Source organism: Lithobates pipiens, unplaced genomic scaffold (assembly GCF_037356315.1).
Source record: "Lithobates pipiens isolate NorthernLeopardFrog02 unplaced genomic scaffold, aLitPip1_a1.2 Scaffold_27, whole genome shotgun sequence".
Lineage (NCBI taxonomy): Eukaryota > Metazoa > Chordata > Amphibia > Anura > Ranidae > Lithobates > Lithobates pipiens.
In genome coordinates, this window is record NW_027507788.1 from 163618241 (window position 1) to 163637956 (window position 19716).

The following is a 19716-nucleotide window of genomic DNA, read 5'->3' on the forward strand; positions in this document are numbered from 1 at the left end:
CTCATGAATATTCCTCATCTATTTTGCATTATAAAATAAAATTTGTGATTAGCTGACCTTCTTTTGCTACAGAAAAGCTGCAGATTTATTTTCAGGGTAACAAGCAATTAAGAATGCATTATATTTATGAATCTAGCTTTTACATATATCATAATCACTTTCATAACTGCCCCGTAATAATTACACTAAGCACTGACATGTTACATTATGAATACACTTACTTCTCTGGTTGCGAGCGCAGCAGAATGCTACAATTGTTGCCATGAGAACAAGGAATGCCACGCCAGCACCGACAGCCACACCAATGATCACGGTAACTGGGACGGATTCTGCAAAAGAGAATGATAGATAGATATGGATCACATTGCAACCCTGAGGTTTTCAACTTTCCTGCATTACTTTGATATATTAAAGTGGAATTGTATTTTTCTTTGAATAACTGTACCACAAAGAGGAGGTCAAGGAAGGCAACCCCAGCAAAATATGGAAAGGTTACTACCCCCAATTATTTGCAATCGGTTTCCTATTTTTCTTAACTTCCTGTCTTGGAGAAACAACAGGAAATACGGGGATATCTCTCTCATTTAAGGAAAATCCCCTCTTACACAGTTGTCTCCAGAACAAAGTCCTCATTGGAAGGTTTCTTCTCTATTTCTTTCTGATAACTCAAAATTCTGGATTTTCAATCACCCCAATCCCCCGGAGACAATGGTCACCAGGAAAAATACAGTGCATCTCTCTAATGAGAACAGACATAGACAACATTCAAAACCTGACTTTAAAAAAAGAATAATTGTTTTTTTTGTTTTTTTTTCTGGATAGAGAAGCTGGTTAGAAACCATGTCAGAATTTTTTATGTTGTCTGTGCCTCCGTTAGGGAAATTCATCCTATTTATTTGTACCGTTATCTGCAAAAGTAAATGTGAAGGAAAAGCTTACATTTAGGGCTGTCACCAGAAGAGAAATGAAGGGAAATTGTCCAATGAGGGACACAAGTTCTGGTAACAACCAGGGATCCCCTCACTTTGGAGGTATTTCCTCTTGCTTACTTTCTGTTTTGGCTGTAGGACAGGAAGTGAACAGGACATACAATATCCCACAAAAGTGAGTACACCCCTCACATTTTTGTAAATATTTTATTATATATTTTCATGTGACAATACTGAAGAAATTCCACTTTGCTACAATGTAAAGTAGTGAGTGTACAGCTTGTATAACAGTATAAATTTGCTGTCCCCTCAAAATAACTCAACACACAGCCATCAATGTCTAAACCGCTGGTGACAAAATTGAGTATACCCCTGAGTGAAAAATTTCCAAATTGGGCCCAAAGTGTCAATATTTTGTGTAGTCGCCATTATTTTCCAGCACTGCCTTAACCCTTTTGGGGATGGAGTTCACCAGAGCTTCACAGGTTGCCACTGGGTTCCTCCTACATGATGTTCATCACAGAGCTGGTGGATATTAGAGACCTTGCGCTCCTCCACCTTCCGTTTGAGGATGTCACACATTTTTAATAGGGTTTAGGTCTGGAAGCATGGTTGGCCAGTCCATCACCTTTACCCTCAGCTTCTTTAGCAAGGCTGTGGTCATCTTGGAGGTGTGTTTGGTGTCCTTAAGTTGGAATACTGCCCTGTGGCCCAGTCTTTGAAGGGAGGGGATCATGCTCTGCTTCACTATGTCACAGTACATGTTGGCATTCATGGTTCCCTCAATGAACTGTAGCTCCCCAGTGCCGGCAGTGCTTATGTAGCCGCAGACCATGACAGTCTCACCACCATGCTTGACTGTAGGCAAGACACACTTGTCTTTGTATTCCTCACCTGGTTGCCGCCAAACGCTTTACTCCATCTGAACCAAATAAGTTTATTTTGGTTTCATCAGACCACGGGACATGGTTCCAGTAATCCATGTGCTTAGTCTGCTTGTCTTCAGCAAACTGTTTGCAGGCTTTCTTGCACATTATCTTTAGAAGAGGTTATACAGGCTGTACGCTCACTACTTTTCATTGTAGCAAAGTGTAATTTCTTCAGTGTTGTCACATGAAACAATATAATAAAATACTTAAAAAAATGTGAGGGGTGTACTCACTTTTGTTTGATACTGTACATGTTAATAGTCATGCCAATTGTATTTGTGGACATGCCAGTCTTATCTAATAACATTTTTGTGAGATACTGTAGATGCAAAACAAAAAAAAAAAAACTGACAGTTATAAAAATCCCTTACTCTATCCAAAATTTTAAAAGGTTTTGCCTTTAGTTCTACTTTAAAGCAACTGCAGTCTTATTCATCTCTTGAGGACACTACAGTATATAGGTGAGATCTCTGCAGTGAGTTCTGAGGTCTATGCTGATCTCCCAGGCCCGTACACTTTTTGTACCCATTATGAGGAATTCTCACCATCCCTTCATTGACTTCCTGGACCTGCACGCCTTCTGTGCCCGTGAGGGGTTTCCACTATCCCTGCACACCTGCTATGCCTATAATGAGGATTTCCCATCTTCTGGATGTTTATTTTATATTATATTGAATAGGAAGAGCTGGAACAGAAAGGCAGGGACCCCAAAACTTCCAGGGGTTGGGGAACAGAATCTCTAAATTATGGCTGGCAGATCTTGCTGGTGGAGCATCCAAGACCTCTGAAAAGTCAGCAGCTGACTTTACCCATCAGTCCCCAACTGTAGTAAAAAATATTACTTATGCTGGACTGACAATTAATGCTGACCCAAAATTTGGGAAGGCTGAAGAAGTTAGGTTGTGTAATAAGCTGTGTAATAAAGAAAGATGTCAAAGAATTTCTCCCAGAGCTGTCAGTCTCCCCCGTTTTACATATAAAATTGAGACAAATTGGTCTAGAATAGGCCTTTAGTATGATACTTCAACAATAACCCATACAATAGTGGATCAATCAAAAAACCCTTTACCTCCACTACCCTCCTCCTTCTCCACATCAATATGTGTATTTCTACGTGACAGGTATCACATAATAAAGTCATTGCTTATCAAATGCAAAGTAACAGATATAAAAAATTTATTTTACAGTCAGTTTATTTTCTCTTGAAAAAAAAAAAAAAAAAAAAAAAAAAAAAAAAAAGAGAGTTCTGGGCATATGGACAGATTTGTACATGTACCATGACAGTACAAAGCAAATTCTGGACCTTGTGGCACGGGGGCCATGGCAATCGTGACCATTTGACTCTTCTCTCCTCAATTGTTTTTAAGAACAGTGGGGGTGAAATTGATCAAAAGGCAATGGCAAAAATAGTTCTGTATGCCAAAAAAAGGATTTGATGTCTTCACTGTAAGATTTGGTAATTTTTAAAGGGGCTCTCTCTCCCATTCAGCCTCACAGCCATGTGCACCACAAAGCAGGAATTGCATAAAGAACTATTTCTGTCCTATTTACTATTATGACGTTGACCAAAATGAGAAGATATGGGTTAAAAGATTCCCACATGCCCTAGCCCTTAATTCAACCATCTTCAAACTTCCATTCACAGCGGTGCCTGAAGCACAGTCCTTGTTTGATAAGGATTTTCATACCATGCTGGAAAGTTTAAACAATATTTCTAAAGGGTAAACTTTTTTGATCTTTGAATGGCTTGGGGAAGTGTTAAAACCCATGCTGAGTTTTTTTTATGCTGCCAGTTTCTCCTAGTGAAAAGACTGAACCTTTTATGTTGCCCTCACTAGTCCCCACTGTCACTGGGGCAGAAAGTGACTAAATCTGCAAAATTTTACAGCTGTCACATGCAGAGGATGCGGAGAAATGCTTCCACGGAGAAACCTTTTCTTGTGGCAGCTGTATAAAAGAGGATTTCCTCTCACTTTGAAGAAGTTTCCTTTTTACTTTTTTTTGTTGTGCTTCCAAGACAGGAAGTGAAGACAATTTGCCAAATGATCAGCAAAACAAAGCTGGCAGTTATTTTTCCTACTGTATCCAAAAAAAAAAAAAAATTTTTTTTTTCCATGCAGAAAAATAATTTAATGTATATATTGTAATCTGTTCATATTTACCATATTACAATGGAAGCCATTAGTTATGCTGTGTTCCAGGTGGGCTGCTGTTTTTATACATTGTTCTTATATTGTGGACCAGGCCTATTTCTGACATTTTGTTGTTTACAAGTTAAAATCAGTATTTTTTGCTAGAAAATTACTTGGAACCCCAAAGCATTATATATTTGTTTTAGCTGAGGCCCTAGAGAATAAAATGGAGATTGTTGCAATATTTTATGCCACACCGTATTTTTGCAGCAGTCTTACAAACGCAATTTTTGGGGAAAAAATAAGCTTTTTTTAGAATTAAATATAAGAAAGAGGTAAAGTTAGCCCAGTATGTTTCTTTAATGTGAAAGATGATATTACTCTGAGTAAATAGATACCTAACATGTCATGCTTTAAAATTGCGCACGCTCGTGGAATGGCATCAAACTACGGTACTTAAAAATCTCCATAAGTGACAATTTACAATTATTGCAGGTTACCGATTTAGAGTAACAGAGGAGGTCAAGTGCGAGAATTATTGCTCTCACTCTAACGATCACGGCGATACCTCACTGTGTACATATGTTTGCGTGACTTACGTATGTGTTCACTTCTGCGTGCAAGCTTGGAGGGATGGGGGCACTTTAATTTTTTATTCCTTTTTATTTTTACATTATCCCTTTAAAAAAAAAAAAATTATTATCACTTTTATTCCTATTACAAGGAATGTAAACATCCCCTGTAATTGAGATAAGCTTGATGGGGCCTCCTTATTGCAAGATCTGTGGTCAAAATGACTTAAGAGCTCACATCTACTCAAAGAAAAAAAAAAAGTCACTTTGCCTATAAGAGATTAAATCATCATCCCTTTAAGGCCGGAATGTGAAAGTGACATCGGGCATCACTCCAGCCCTCCCAGGGCATAGAGCCAAGTGAGGGCTATCTTGAACTCACTTGGCTTCCTGCCCAGCCACAAAGAGGATCGGATCAGCTCCAGGCTAACCGAAAGGTCCGGTAAGCCCGGAGTTGGCCGGGAAGTGGCAAGGGGGCACCTCTCCCGCCACCTCTAAAAGTGATCTTGTGGTGAATCTGCCACAGGGATCACTTTTATATGAAAGAGAATCACCCACTGTATAGAAAATAAAGGGATTACAGCAGCTAGCTGTGTTTAACCTCTAACTAATGATGTGTATATATACAGTGGTCCGGAAGTGGTTATGTTCCATACATGCATTATTGAATCATAGCTTGTAAATGTTAATCTGAAAAGTATTGCGTTTAGCAGGCTTTTGGAAGTTTCTGCAGAAATTTACTAAGCATTTCGAAAAAGCCCATCCCAGCATTTCTCTAGAGTTTAGTAAATGCTTGCTGAAGCCTGCTAAATGCTAGTTAAAGCCATAGACAGCACTTCTAAATAAATCTGCATTCAGCAATAACTGAATTGAGCTGCAGGAAATTCAAAAGGTTTCAAGAAAGCTGCTTGATAATATGTGCTGATGGGTGTATTTGGTGCAATAAAATACCAAATAGTACAATTAATAGGTCTTTTGAAGTGTGGTATTATAATGTGTTATATACGTTGTTCGTGACTACACAAATCCCTTACGGCTCATTTACAGTTATGCATTGCAATAATACTGCAGGGGTTGCACAGGCAGGGATTGCATTGGCAACCATCATTTTGGATAAAGTATTCATATTGGATTAAGTATCGGCTCAGCACTAAAAAAAAAAAACCTCTTCTCTACCCCTCCACAGGTAATGCTGCCTTCAAATTCCACGTTTAACTGCAACTGCTTCATTGTTTTAAACATGCTTAAATAGTAATCTATGCTGCCTTCAAATTCTTTACCTCTGTCCATATCACTGTGATGTTTGTTTTTGTTTTCTTATTGTCCATACCTAAATTATGAGCTGTTTTTATCTTGATAGTCATGATCCCCCGCTCTTTTGCTGTATTATGTAGTCTGTCTTTGGTGTGAGAAGTTCGTTTTGTCAGCCAAGTGTTCCTCCTATGCAATGCAGGCTGATTAATTGGTATAGTCTTGATACCCCCACCCAACTCAGTATAAATTTAGACCTTCTCTTGTGGATGCCCAGGCAGGGGTTGCATTGGCAACTATCATTTTGGATAAAGTATTCATATTGAATTAAGTATTACACTTCGGCTCAGCACTTCAGTGAATGCACAAAGCGAAAATCTACAACAGACTACTGCAACACAATAAACAGACTACAGATGTCCTGATTCCCCATAGAACATCTCTCATCCAGTCTGCTTCTAAATCTCACCACTCTGTATCATGCACTCTCTACTTTCCCTTCTCACAGTCGCATCCTCTCTCCTTAAACTTTATCTCCTTCATCCCTCTTCTCCACCCCACAGCTTATATATATCACCCTCACTCCTGTCTTCACCATATTACTGCACTCATCAGCTCCTGCTAATTTTGAACCCACATACCAATAAAAACTCCAGGACATTGAGAAGTGTCTCCCCACATAACTCACACTATCATATCACCTCTTTCACCCTTCTGATTCTCATAATGTCTGGAGATATTTCTCCTGGACCGCCATCATTTACCTTTAGCTAACATACCCAGCACCCCCTATCCTCTGCCAGCAGCCGCCAACAACACAATCTAATTTCTATTCCTCTTCTGCCTGGAACCAGCCTCCCCTTTTCCTGTGCCCTTTGGAATGCCTGCTCGGTTTGCAACAAAATTTCCACCGTCCATGACCTATTTATCATAAACTCCAACCTACTTGCAATTACCGAGCTATGGCTTCAAGAATCTGACTTTCCTTCTCCTACTGCCCTCTCCCATGGTGGCCTCCTGTGGACTCACTCTCCCAGGCCTAGTGGACAGAAAGGAGGTGGTGTTGGAATCCTCCTATCCCCTCAAAGCACTTTTCGAGTTCTTCATCCACCCCCCTCTCTATCCCTCTCCTCATTTGAAGCTCACTGTATTTGTCTATTTTCTCAGGTTTTGTTGAGAATTGCTGTGATCTATCAGCCCCCTGGCCGGTGTTGGGCTTCCTTGATGACTTCTCTGCCTGGCTACCCTACTTTCTCTCTTCTGAAATCCCAACAATCATTCTTGGCCACTTCAACATCCCTCTTAATCTTAACACTCCCGCTACTTCTAAATTTCTAAACCTAACATCTTTTGACCTGAAACACTGGGCAAATGCTTCTCACTCTGTTGGCAGCTGCCTTGACCTCATATTCTCCTACCTATGCATTCCACGCAATCTCTTCAACATTCCTTTTCCTCTTTCCGATCACCACCTTATTAGTTTCACTCTCTCATTGTCTTCTAACTACCAAACTATTACCTGTAGAAACCTTTGCCATCTTAACCCTTCTCTTCTTTTTTTTCTGTTACGGATTGTATCATTCCTGTCTCCACGCTGCCAGATTTACTTTATCACTCTTATTAACACCCTCTCACGCAGTCCCCTTCAACTCTTTTTTCTATCTTTAATGCTCTACTTTGTCCGCCATTACCTCCACCCACTAATTTACTCAATTCCCAGGAGATTGCTAATCACTTCAGAAATAATATTGGAGACAATTTGTCTCGATTTCCTCCACTCTGCAGATATCGCCCCTCACTTTACACTCTTTGTCCTCCTGTACAATCAAAACTCTTGTTTAACCCAACTACTACAGAGGAAGTCGATAAACTTTTTTTTTAACCCCCACCTAACCTCCTGCCTGCTGGACCCCGTTTCTTCTCAAATACTACGGTCACTCTCTGACTCTATCCTACACTCTAACTCATATCTTCAACTTCTCCCTCCCTACTGGCATCTTCCCCAACCCTCTGAAACACGCACTAGTCACTCCCGTACCAAAAAAGGCCTCACTGGACCCCTCCAATCCTAACAGCCTAAGAGCCATTTCCTTACGACCTTTTTGCCTCCAAACTCCTTGAACCGACTGAGCAACCATCTTATTAAGAATGACCTTCTTGATCCCCTTCAGTCTGGATTTTGTCCACAGCACTTCACAGAAACTACTTTCCTACAACTCACAAACGACTTGCTAACAGCTAAAACCAATGGTCATTATTCCGTACTCTTACTCTTGGACCTTTCCACTGCCTTTGATATAGTTGATCACCCCCACCTCCTCAAAAAAAACTAAATTTGCTTGGTATGCATTGCTGTGTTCTCCGTTGGTTTGAATCTTACCTATCTCACTGCACCTTCAGTGTCACTCACAACTCTACTTCCTCTTCTGCAACATCTCTTACCTTTGGGGGTCCCCCAAGGTTCTGTCCTTGGGACTCTGCTATTCTTGATATACACATCCTCCCAGGGTCAGCTGATAGCCTCCCATGGCTTCCACTACCATTTATATGCCGATGACACCCAAATCTATCTCTCTCTACCCCTCAGCTCACCCCATCAGTCCCCTCACACATCAAGAATTACTAACAGACTTATCAGCCTGGATGTCACACCACTTCCTCAAACTGAATCTATCTAAAATTGAGCTAATAATATTTCTTCCCCCACGTGCCCCTTCCCCTGACTTCTATGTCAAGATCAACGGCACAACTATCAGTCCGTCCCCATATGCCAGGGTGCTAGGGGAAACTATAGACTCTGAACTGTCCTTTCAGGCCCACATCCAATCCCTGTCCAAATCATGCCACCTTTGCCTCCACAACGTCTCTAGAATACACCCCTTTTTAACTAATGACACCACCAAGCTTCTAAATCACTCCCTGGTCATCTCTTGCCTCAACTATGGAAACTCACTTCTCTTTGGACTACCTTTACATACGCTATCCTCCTTTCAGTCCATAATGAATGCTGCTGCAAGACTCATACACCTTACCAACCATTCAGTGTCCTCCACCCCTCTCTGCCATTCTCTGCACTGGCTTTCACTCACCCAACGAATAAAATTCAAATTACTAACAATAATTTACAAAGCCGTTCACAACTCTGCCTCCAGCTACATCACTAACCTAGTCCCAAAATACCAACCAAGCTGCTCTCTTCGGTCCTCCCAAGACTTCTGCTCTCTAGCTCCCTTGTCACCTCCTCCCATGCTCCCCTACAGGATTTCTCCCTACCCCAATCTGTTCGACTGTCCCCTAATCTATCCATCTTTAGACGATCCCTGAAAACCCTTCTCTTTAAAGAAGCTTATCCTGCTTCTAACTAATACACCATTTTACTTTGTCCATCAGCTCATCCCCTACAGCTATTATCTTTTTGTATCAATTGACCCTCCTTCCTAGATTGTAAGCTCTAGTGAGCAGGACCCTCTGATTCCTCTTGTACCAAATTGTAATGTACAGTGGTGTGAAAAAGTGTTTGCCCCCTTCCTCATTTCCTGTTCCTTTGCATGTTTGTCACACTTAAGTGTTTCGGAACATCAAACCAATTTAAACAATAGTCAAGGACAACACAAGTAAACACAAAATGCAATTTGTAAATGAAGGTGTTTATTATTAAAGGTGAAAAAAAATCCAAACCATCATGGCCCTGTGTGAAAAAGTGATTGCCCCCTTGTTAAAACATACTATAACTGTGGTTGTCCACACCTGAGTTCAATTTCTCTAGCCACACCCAGGCCTGATTATTGCCACACCTGTTCACAATCAAGGCATCACTTAAATAGGAGCTGCTTGACACAGTAAGGTCCACCAGAAGATCCTTAAAAGCTACACATCATGCCGAGACCCAAAGAAATTCAGGAACAATTGAGAAAGAAAGTAATTGAGATCTATCAGTCTGGAAAGGGTTATAAAGCCATTTCCAAAGCTTTGGGAATCCAGCGAACCACAGTGAGAGCCATTATCCACAAAGACATGGAACAGTGGTGAACCTTCCCAGGAGTGGCCAGCTGCCCAAAATTACCCCAAGAGCGCAGCGACGACTCATCCAAGAGGTCACAAAAGACCCCACAACAACGTCCAAGGAACTGCAGGCCTCACTTGCCTCAGTTAAGGTCAGCGTTCATGCCTCCACCATCAGGAAAAGACTGGGCAAAAATGGCCTGCATGGCAGAGTTCCAAGGAGAAAACCACTGCTGAGCAAAAAGAACATCAAAGCTCGTCTTAATTTCTCCACAACACATCTTGATGATCCCCAAGACTTTTGGGACAACATTCTGTGGACCGATGAGACAAAAGTGGAACTCTTTGGAAGGTGTGTGTCCAAGTATATCTGGCGTAGAAGGAACACTGCATTTCATAAAAAGAACATTATACCAACAGTAAAATATGGTGGTGGTAGTGTGATGGTCTGGGGCTGTTTTGCTGCTTCAGGACCTGGAAGACTTGCCGTGATAAAAGGAACTATGAATTCTGCTGTCTACCAAGAGATCCTGAAGGAGAATGTCCGACCATCTGTTCGTGTACTCAAGCTGAAACGAACTTGGGTTCTGCAGCAGGACAATGATCCTAAACACACCAGCAAGTCCACCACCGAATGGCTGAAGAAAAACAAAATGAAGACTTTGGAGTGGCCTAGCCAAAGTCCTGACCTGAATCCTATTGAGATGTTGTGGTATGACCTTAAAAAGGCCGTTCATGCTCGAAAACCCTCTAATGTAACTGAATTAGGACAATTCTGCAAAGATGAGTGGGCCAAAATTCCTCCAGGACGCTGTAAAAGCCTCATTGCACGTTATCGCAAACGCTTGGTTGCAGTTGTTGCTGCTAAGGGTGGCCCAACCAGTTATTAGGTTTAGGGGGCAATCACTTTTTCACACAGGGCCATGATGGTTTGGATTTTTTTTCACCTTTAATAATAAACACCTTCATTTACAAATTGCATTTTGTGTTTACTTGTGTTGTCCTTGACTATTGTTTAAATTGGTTTGATGTTCCGAAACACTTAAGTGTGACAAACATGCAAAGGAACAGGAAATTAGGAAGGGGGCAAACACTTTTTCACACCACTGTAGCTGTAATGTCTGCCTTCATTTTGTTAAGCGATGCGCAAACTGTTGGAGCTATATAAATCCTGTATAATAATAATACATCGCACTATTACAGCAGCGGGCAATGTACCGACACTGCAGCTGACCACACATGTTACGTCACATTTGTTTTCCTGTGCATTACAGTGGGATGTCAGCTGATTCAAAAGGAATGGACCTTTTTAACATAGTGGGCCTTAACATACAGTAATGCACGTGTCAAACACAAGGCCCCTGGGCCGAATCCGGCCCACTAGGCCAATTCATGTGGCTCTTGCACCTCTCCTGCAGCTGTAACACCCCCCCCCCCCATCTCCACCCCACCTTGATTCAGCAGTTGGCAGTAGAGAGGGGGACAGAACTCCTCTGCCAGATCCTGCAGCTGACTCCAACCCTCCTCTGGTCCCCTCTGGACCCTGTACTTTCTGATTCAGAGCTCCTATACAGTACAGGGGGTGCACTGGGATGTAAGGGGGTTGGGGTGCTCTGGACATCTAGTCTTACAGATACAACCGGTCCGTTTTTTAGGTACACCATAATGCTGATGTGGCCCGTGATGAGTTTGAGTTTGACACCCCTGCTTTAAAGCAAACAACTGTATGTGTAGAGTGTGCTTCTTTACCAAGGTGTAGTTCTGCATTGGCTTGAGGGTGACCAAAAATTGCTGAGGATTTCACAACAGAAGTATAGGAGTGTCAAAGTTATGTTAACATGTAGAGGGCCCTGTTCTCTTTTTTTCTTTAATTGGATAAAAAGCTATGTGGCAACCAGAGGAACCAGTCACTAATCAAGTTTAACTGCTCTGATTAGTTATAAAAGGTTTCATGTAGGTTCCTGTTATTGGCATATTATAAAAAAAATGGCCCAGGGCCTGTCACCCTAAAGATTCAGTGGCTTCATTATATCATGCTAATCAACAGCACAGCTGATCTAGGTAGCTGGTCTAACACCTAGGATGCAAAGCTTTTTGCTCAGACATGATATGCTGGTTATGTGTCCAGACTTTATTTTTTTCTTTTGCCTCAATTATGAGGAGTGCTTATAAACCAGTTCAAATTTATTGTGGGCGAGAGACATGACAAGGACATGAACTACAAAGGTTTCCTTGCAGATAAGGATGAAAAAACTAATTCTAATCTATGCCATACTCCTATTATATAACCTGAAGAAATAATGCACTGTACAAGCAGAGCTAGCAAAGATTATTATCTCTAATGATGGATGAATTAAAACCAGGTTCTCCCCACCACCACCCTGTATTATTTAATTGAATTGGCAGGATAGGCAGAGGAGAAAGGTAATTAAGTTTATTCAGTGCTCTTTCAGTTATGATTGCATGTTTTGAGGTTCATTTCTTCTTCAACAAAAGCGTGTTCCACTTGGATTGTCTCAATATGTAGTTGTGTTTGTTGCACTCAATGTAGCATTATTCTGTCATTATCTGTAGGCTTAATGGCTTCATGCAGTGAGTGTGGTTTTGTCTGCCTTTGTTTTTAGTAGTATCCCATTCCAGCAAGTCATTTAGATAGGGGTGGTGTGCAGAATTGTATGTGTTCAGTAAAATATCACCATAAATAAAAATAATTTAGGTCAGATAGTGACTTATTTCAGTACCTTCCAAAGCAGTCTAGCTAATCTTAGGGATCAGCGGGGGCTGATGTCAAAATGAGCAAATTCTCACCTTTAGGTCCTTTCAATTGAAAATCACAGAGTATATTTCAGAATGCAGAATTGAAAAAAAGAGACCTCAGTCTACCAGAGGTGGTTAATGGAAATTGCTCTGTTGTTGTTTTTCCTCAGTGCTCATGTAAAATTGGAGTACAATTGCTATTGAAACCCATGCTGAATGATATATTATATGGCCAAAAGTCCCGAAAATTCCATCCTCACACCTATGTGAGCTTTCTGGACATTTGATTCCAAAACTATAACCATTAATATGGAAATAGCCCCATTTGCAGCTATTACAGCCTCCACTCTTCTAGAAAGGTCTTTCCACAAGATTGTGGAGTGTCTCTCAGAGAACCTGTGTTCATTTGTGGGGTCAGGTAAGGATGTTGGAAGAGGAGACCTGGCTTAAAATAAGCATTTCAATTAATCCTAAAGATGTTTATCAGGGTTGAGGTCAGGGCTCTGTGCAGGCCACTTGAGTTTCTCCGCCCAAAACTTTGGGTCACAGTCATGTTGTAACAGAAAAGGGTCTTCCTCAAACTGTTATTACAGGTCAAAAATGCACAATTGTCATGTTAAAATTGTTTTTGCATGCTGTAGAAATACTGGTATCCTTCACTGGAAAAAAACTGAACTCAAAAATTTGGAGAGGGGCCCATGAGCTTTTGGCCTTATGGTGTTCACCAGCTACCTCACAAAACATTCAATTAAAGGATGAGTACACGCCAAACATTTAAAAAAAAAAGTGTAAAAAGTTTTTATCAGCAGTTGCATTATTTTGATAGCTCATAGATTCTGGAATTATTCACTAGCCTCTTTAATCTTGCAGAGGTCTCACTGTTGGAGTCCCCAAGAGTATCGCAAGATTTTTTTTTTATTTTTTTTGAGGAATACCAAATACTAGACACGATTAATTGTTTTTCTGGCACATCTAACCACCTTCAGAATTGGTTTGAGAGTGAAACAGCAGCATAATCGAACACTGAACTCCATCAGGAGAAATAGTTTGTTGAACAGAACTCTTGCAGGAAGAGCCACATATGGCACAACATCTGTTGCTAGTGTCTGTGTTAATCTCCCAAAAAAATATTTTCTTTAACAGGATCAGTCTAATTTTGTTTTTCTTTGAGAGCCTAAAACTACGGGTATTTTGGCCAAGCTACATTCAACTTTTTCAAGTCAAAAGGTCCTGTGCTTCACTTACTAGCACTAAAAGAAACCATACACACCATAATGTGTGTGTGGGGACAGTATTTTCTCTGTAAGTTCCTCATCACTGGTTTGCAGATTCCTCGTGGCTTCTGGTAACCTCCCAGTGTAATTAGGGTTGACTATAGATGACAAAGGAGGATGGTATCCCGGAAGCCTTCCCTGACAGGCTGTGCTTGGCATTGTGGAACTCACTGAAGCTGTCCTCATCCCGATGTTTGGCCACCTGTGTGACATCACCTTCCCGGAGCATGCACAGTACGCGCTTCGAGGCTACGTTTTTTTTCAGCTGCTTACTTAAAGGGCTACCCACAGGAATTAAATACCAAATGGTAGTGTGAAATTTAAAAGAGCCACCTTTTACATTTTTTACTACCATTTAATGTCCAATTTCCATGGGTAGCCCTTAGTCTTAGTCTCAGTGGTGGGCTACCCACATGTATTTAATTTTAAAATCATTTGTTTTTTCTTTTTGTGCTTTAACCTGCACATACGTGAAGCACCTTCCTAGTTAGGTTGCTAGGAAGTTGGGTAAATGTTGTTCCTTTTGGCTTCTCTGTATTCATTGGAGCAGCTATTGATTGCTTTGGGCTGTTCTGGATCTCACAGGCTGCAGGTTTGATTGTTTCCCCCTGCATTTTAGACATTTCCAGAACATAGTGGGCTGGAAAGTCAAATGAGCAGCCTGAATATTTATTGTGCTTCAGCCAATCCCTGGTGAGGTGTGCCCAGTAGGTGGCTGGAGAGGCATATAAATAGTCTGAGGGCTACCCCCACCTACAGCAGTTCTACTGATATAAGTTGATGTTCAGTGAGGTCTCGGCTGTGGCGTTGGGGGGGGGGGGGGGCTCCTGTGGCATTTTGGGCATTAACCTCTCCCTCATTGAAAAGTGACTGCTGGATACTGGAAGGAGGCATCCAGTAACATTGTGAGTACTGACCTGAACTCAGAGTCCTAGTAACTGTGTGCAGTTTTCCTTTGGGTGGAAGTGCCAGTGGTAGCTCTAAATGATCTGGCTGCCTGTGCACTAATCTTCAGAAAATCTGTTAAATTACAGTGGCTCCTATGAAATTAGTGCTACATAAGATTCATACTCATTTGTCACGCCCCCCCCCCCTCCCTTTTTGCTTTTTACATATAATTTTTTTTATGTATTGTTCAGCCTTTTTGCTCTCAGGTCTTGTTTTTTTTTATCTTGTCTGTTGTCTATAAATACCAGAAAAATGATTGCATCTGATAGGATTCAGTCACTGTTGGGCAGATAATTTTTTCCTGGCTCAGTTAATACACAAATCTACTTTCGTTGAGCCCGGTTGTGTGTGTTTTATTCTTTATCTTACATTATTTGCTGATGAACACATTTATTGCACCTTTGCAACTTTTGACTGTGAGTGCAGGTAAACAATGTATGGAGGGACCCTAATGCTTATAGTGGTGATCCTTTTTCAGCATTGTGTTGCTAAGAAATGTTTTTAAAATGTATATCCCACTTTTGCTGCAAAAGAAACTAACTAAAAAAAACCCTGCCCTGAAAAATAACTGTATATGTGACTAAAGAGTCCCGCCTGTTACCATTTCCACTGAAGCTCATACATAGGTTTCACTCACTTCCTATTTCCTGCAGCCACTTCCTGCTTGTCAATTGTGAGCATAGTTCTGCAATAGTCACATGATCAGTCCCAGTGTCAAAACTCACGGCCGTATCACATGATCAAAAATAGGACAAAGTTGTGGGTGTTTTATACACCCAAAAAGCTCTAATTGATTTGCAGATTTCAAAGTACAAAAAAGGCTTGTGTATCAATTGTTTATGATAGATCAATTAAAAAAATAAAAATAAATAGCATTACCCTTTAAGCATTTTGCTATCTACACAGTATTCTGGAATTGGGACTCCCAAAACCAACTTCCAGAATGATTTTCTATAAAGAAGCAAGATTTATATTGATTGGTTGACTCTTTTTTTTTCTTTCCCAGATCCCTCCTCCCCAGGTGATCTGTGGGTGTACGCAGCTTGTCAGACTCTTAGCCCTCTCTGATGTAGTATTTGTCTTTGATGAGTATGAGCGATTCATCACAGCAGTTTATACCCCATCAGTTATTTATGTTATAGATTTACCCCATCAGTTATTTATGTTATAGATTTATTCACAAAGCAATTGTAGTGTACTGTTTCACTGGACCTACATTCGCCTTTGTAAAATCTAGATACAGTACCTTGCTTCTCTACAGTCACAGTTTCACGTGGTTTTATTCCTAACAAATCCCAATCATAATTTAGAAATACAATGTACCTCATTGCCCCTATCTCTTTCTATCCCACACCTTGTCATAGACTTTGGCTTTTTAAAAAGGGATTTTGTTGACACTGGAAAGAAGGACTGGACACATTTTTGTACTTAAAACTTAAAATATGCCTGAAGCTTGATTTTTAACAATATATGTAAGTAAAATGTGCAAAAAAACAGTATTATGTACATTTACTTTAATTGCCTTGTTTATAGCAGAACTAGAATCGCGAAGAATAAAAAACAGCTTTTGTTCTAATACTCACCCTTAATCCAGAGCTGTTCAGCTTCAAAACGCTCAAGTGCCAGTAAAATATCTTGTTCAAGGGCAGGAAGCTGCATAAAGGACTTCTGCTGTCCTTCTGTAGAGTTCCAACCAGTGGCGGCCTGTCCATTAGGGGCACATGGGTGGCGCCCTGTCCATGTGTCTGGCCCCCTGATCTACATGCAGGGCACCGGACGCATGGATTCCAATGTGGGGTTTTGTTTTTTTGTGACACACGTGATTAGAGCCAGAGGCTCTAATAGGGTTCAAAAAAGGGTGGGCTTGAGCACAGAGCTCTTCACCTGAAAACCACCCAGTTGTGTGACAATAACAAATGAATATTTGCTATTGCAACACCAATTCTCCTCCTGCCCAATCAGAAACCTGTCACCTTATTGGCCAAAGGAGATCCTTTCAGATTGGCGGCCAGGAGGAGGAGGGAGGAGACGCAGGGGAACCACATCAGCAGCTGTCTGGGAGAGAAGCCGCTGCCGCCCATGTGATGGGGTAAATGTGGGCTGTGACTGAGCCCCACATGACCCGGCCGACCAACCGGTGGGGGGGGGGGTCTGTGCCACCCATGACCTGACCAGGGAGGGGCGTATCAATGGGTGGAATGTTTGCCACCCCCCCGGTTCCAACATGCCCCCATTGAGTCATAGCTAGAGCTTTTCAAATCAATCTTTGCTGCATGAAGACTTCTGGCTCTGATTCAGCAAGGGGGCAATATGCTGTATGTATATCTACATTGATCCAGTGACAGCTATCAAGCTATGAGGAAATGCAGTATTCTGTTGTGATCCTATGAAGGGGGGGGGGTTGGGGTACCAGAGTTCTACACTTTTCACTGTGTGGGACACATTCTGCCTCAAAGCCAAATCCAGGACCCTCTGCTAACCAGATGAGGCTCAGCCCCAGTAGAGGAGGGCTGGCTATACTCCCCTATCTGCAGCCCTGTGTGCATGTATCTTCTACATGGCTGTTTACATTTTCTGCTATGTAACATGTACAGTTGGCACCTGTGTCAATAATCCAATTTTGGTAAATTTGGTTATCACCATGGTTGGTTAAATCTTGGGATGCCAGCACTGAAATAGTGCCTCTAGTTTGTCTCTGTATAAGTGGCTTTAGAGTTCCTCTACATGCAAATAGCATACAATATGTAAACCTAATTCTTCCTAAGCGAAGAAACGTTATGAAAAACAACAAAACAAGGCCATATCTCTAATTACATTTTACCTTAAAGTGTTACAAAACTCACAACAGTAAAATCGGTCTGTATATGAGGTAAAGCATGCTTGTTATACTCACTGTGGAACCTAAGGGGTTAATCCTCCGCATTATGTAAAAAGGCTGTTTGATCCTGTCTTCTCTGATCCTCCCCTTCTTTTACTGTCCCATAAAAATTTCCTGATGACACAGAGTCTATGGAGTCAGGCTGCACATGCTCAGTTTGCTGTGTATTGCCAGAGAGGTTTTCTTTTTTGGGAGAGTGCATGTGAACAGCACATGGCCAATCAGCACTATCCAGAAAGAGGGTCAGGGGTCTTGCAGTCTCATAGGACAGATAACTCCTCCTACATGCTTTCACCAGTGCTCGGCTGGACACTGATAGAAGTCACAAGACTGCTATATACTGCTGATGAGAAAAGTTATTTAGCATTTTATATTTACTAAATAATTGCATGTTCTGTGTACTGTGGGAAACCAAATATAGTGAATGCAGGCTCCTGGGTTTAGTAACACTTTAAATATATTGCTACCTTTGTGTCACTACTTAAAATCATATATATCCTTGAATGACTCTAGTATAATGCTTGGATATTTTGTAAACTGTGGCAACATAGCCATAGTTAACCTTACAAAAGTAATCTGGCAAATTTGATTAGTTAGACACAGAAGTGTGATTCATTTGTAAATTGTATATTTTATCAGCGTTGCTCCATTAGGCCTTCTACAAGCCCCTAAAATATCTATCTTACAAGCCAGACGTGATCAACATTTTATTGTAACCACAGAGATCTGTCTCTATCTTTGTACAGTTATCTATGGACCATTCTCTCTCAGGCACCACATTCACCTTTTTACCTTTTCACCTACATCAGCAAGCAAAATCTGAATATTTGCTCAAAGATACAAAGACGCCTCAAGTGTGCGTGTACAGCCATAAAGATACTAGGCAGCATATAAATACTGCTCTAGCTTTTCTGCTCTGCCATCAAATATGGGAAAAGCCAACAAGTTTTTGAAAGGCAGTGTTGCCCTTTAAAATTTGCTAGCAAATTTAAAAATCTGGGGTTTCTAAGGTCCTAGTGAGTTTATATTGAAATACCAGTAATGCCTATGCTTTGTTAGGAGACGTCTTGCTTTATTAAATGAAGCCTCCTGTATCAAGAGTGGAGAAAATACTTTCTTTAATCCAAAAATGTCCAAAAGAGAAGTAATGGACAAAATCTGACAGATTGCCATGGGCAAGAGATACTGTCTACCAGTTCTGATACATAAAGGCATTAAAGAAACTCCAGCAGTAAGTTATTTCCACCACAGTTCCAGTTTCACTCTACCGTCAATAATTACATTTCCCAAAGTGGGTTGTTAAAGGTGTACAAGAAATAAATATTTGAGGAGGATGTATACATTTAAGTCTCCAAGAGAAATTTGAAGGCTGCAGGTGATTCAACTGAGTTGTGGAAACCCCTGAATAAACAATTTGGAAGGGGGGCGCTGGACTTTAACAGGCAGGGACAATAATTCCTGACATTACCCACTATACCTGCATGGATGGACGTTTCTATAATACACAACATATAAACAGAGAATGACAAGTTTAGTAAGTTGGCTTGAGATTTCCGGTCTTCTGCCCATGGCCTTAGACAGGAGGAGGCCTCGTCTCTTGGTAATTCAGCAGGGTGAGGGCACACAGACAGAACATGGGATTGTCACCCGGAGGTCATGCATCCATACCTGGCTCCATACTGGCTCCTGACTGCATGTTCCGACCTGTTTAAAGATAAAACAGGTGTCTTTGGGCTTGCAGGTTTGGCATGCTACTTATACAGATTTATTGAGGACTAAGCTACTATCAATGATAAATAGAAGGGCTTATTTTTTCCATAGACTGGCCTTAAATCAGCATCACTTTTAAACCACCCAAAGTGCCAGTAATATTTTTAAGGTTTTCTTTTTTTTTAATGATTAAAAGGTAGCCCAACACTTTCTTGCACTCCAGCCTTGAAAATATATAATATACTTCATAAAAAGTGACACTCAATCAAAACTATTTAGGTTGAACAGTCTGGATTGAAGAGATTTAGGGGTCCTCTGCTAAAGCTGACATTTT

General features: G+C 41.1%; 1 protein-coding gene across 4 annotated transcripts in view; it reads right to left on the bottom strand.

Moving 5' to 3' along the window:
* The window catches only part of KIRREL3 (kirre like nephrin family adhesion molecule 3), a 1324921-nt gene that overhangs the window by 56789 nt on the left and 1248416 nt on the right, over positions 1–19716 (bottom strand). For 2 of the 4 annotated variants that reach the window (XM_077457843.1, XM_077457845.1), the window contains 2 exons: positions 19341–19376; positions 222–329 (listed from right to left, as the gene is read on the bottom strand). In XM_077457843.1, the coding sequence (XP_077313969.1) occupies positions 222–329; positions 19341–19376 (144 nt within the window). The remainder of the gene's footprint in view (positions 1–221; positions 330–19340; positions 19377–19716) is intronic. The other 2 variants (XM_077457844.1, XM_077457846.1) reach the window with 1 other exon arrangement.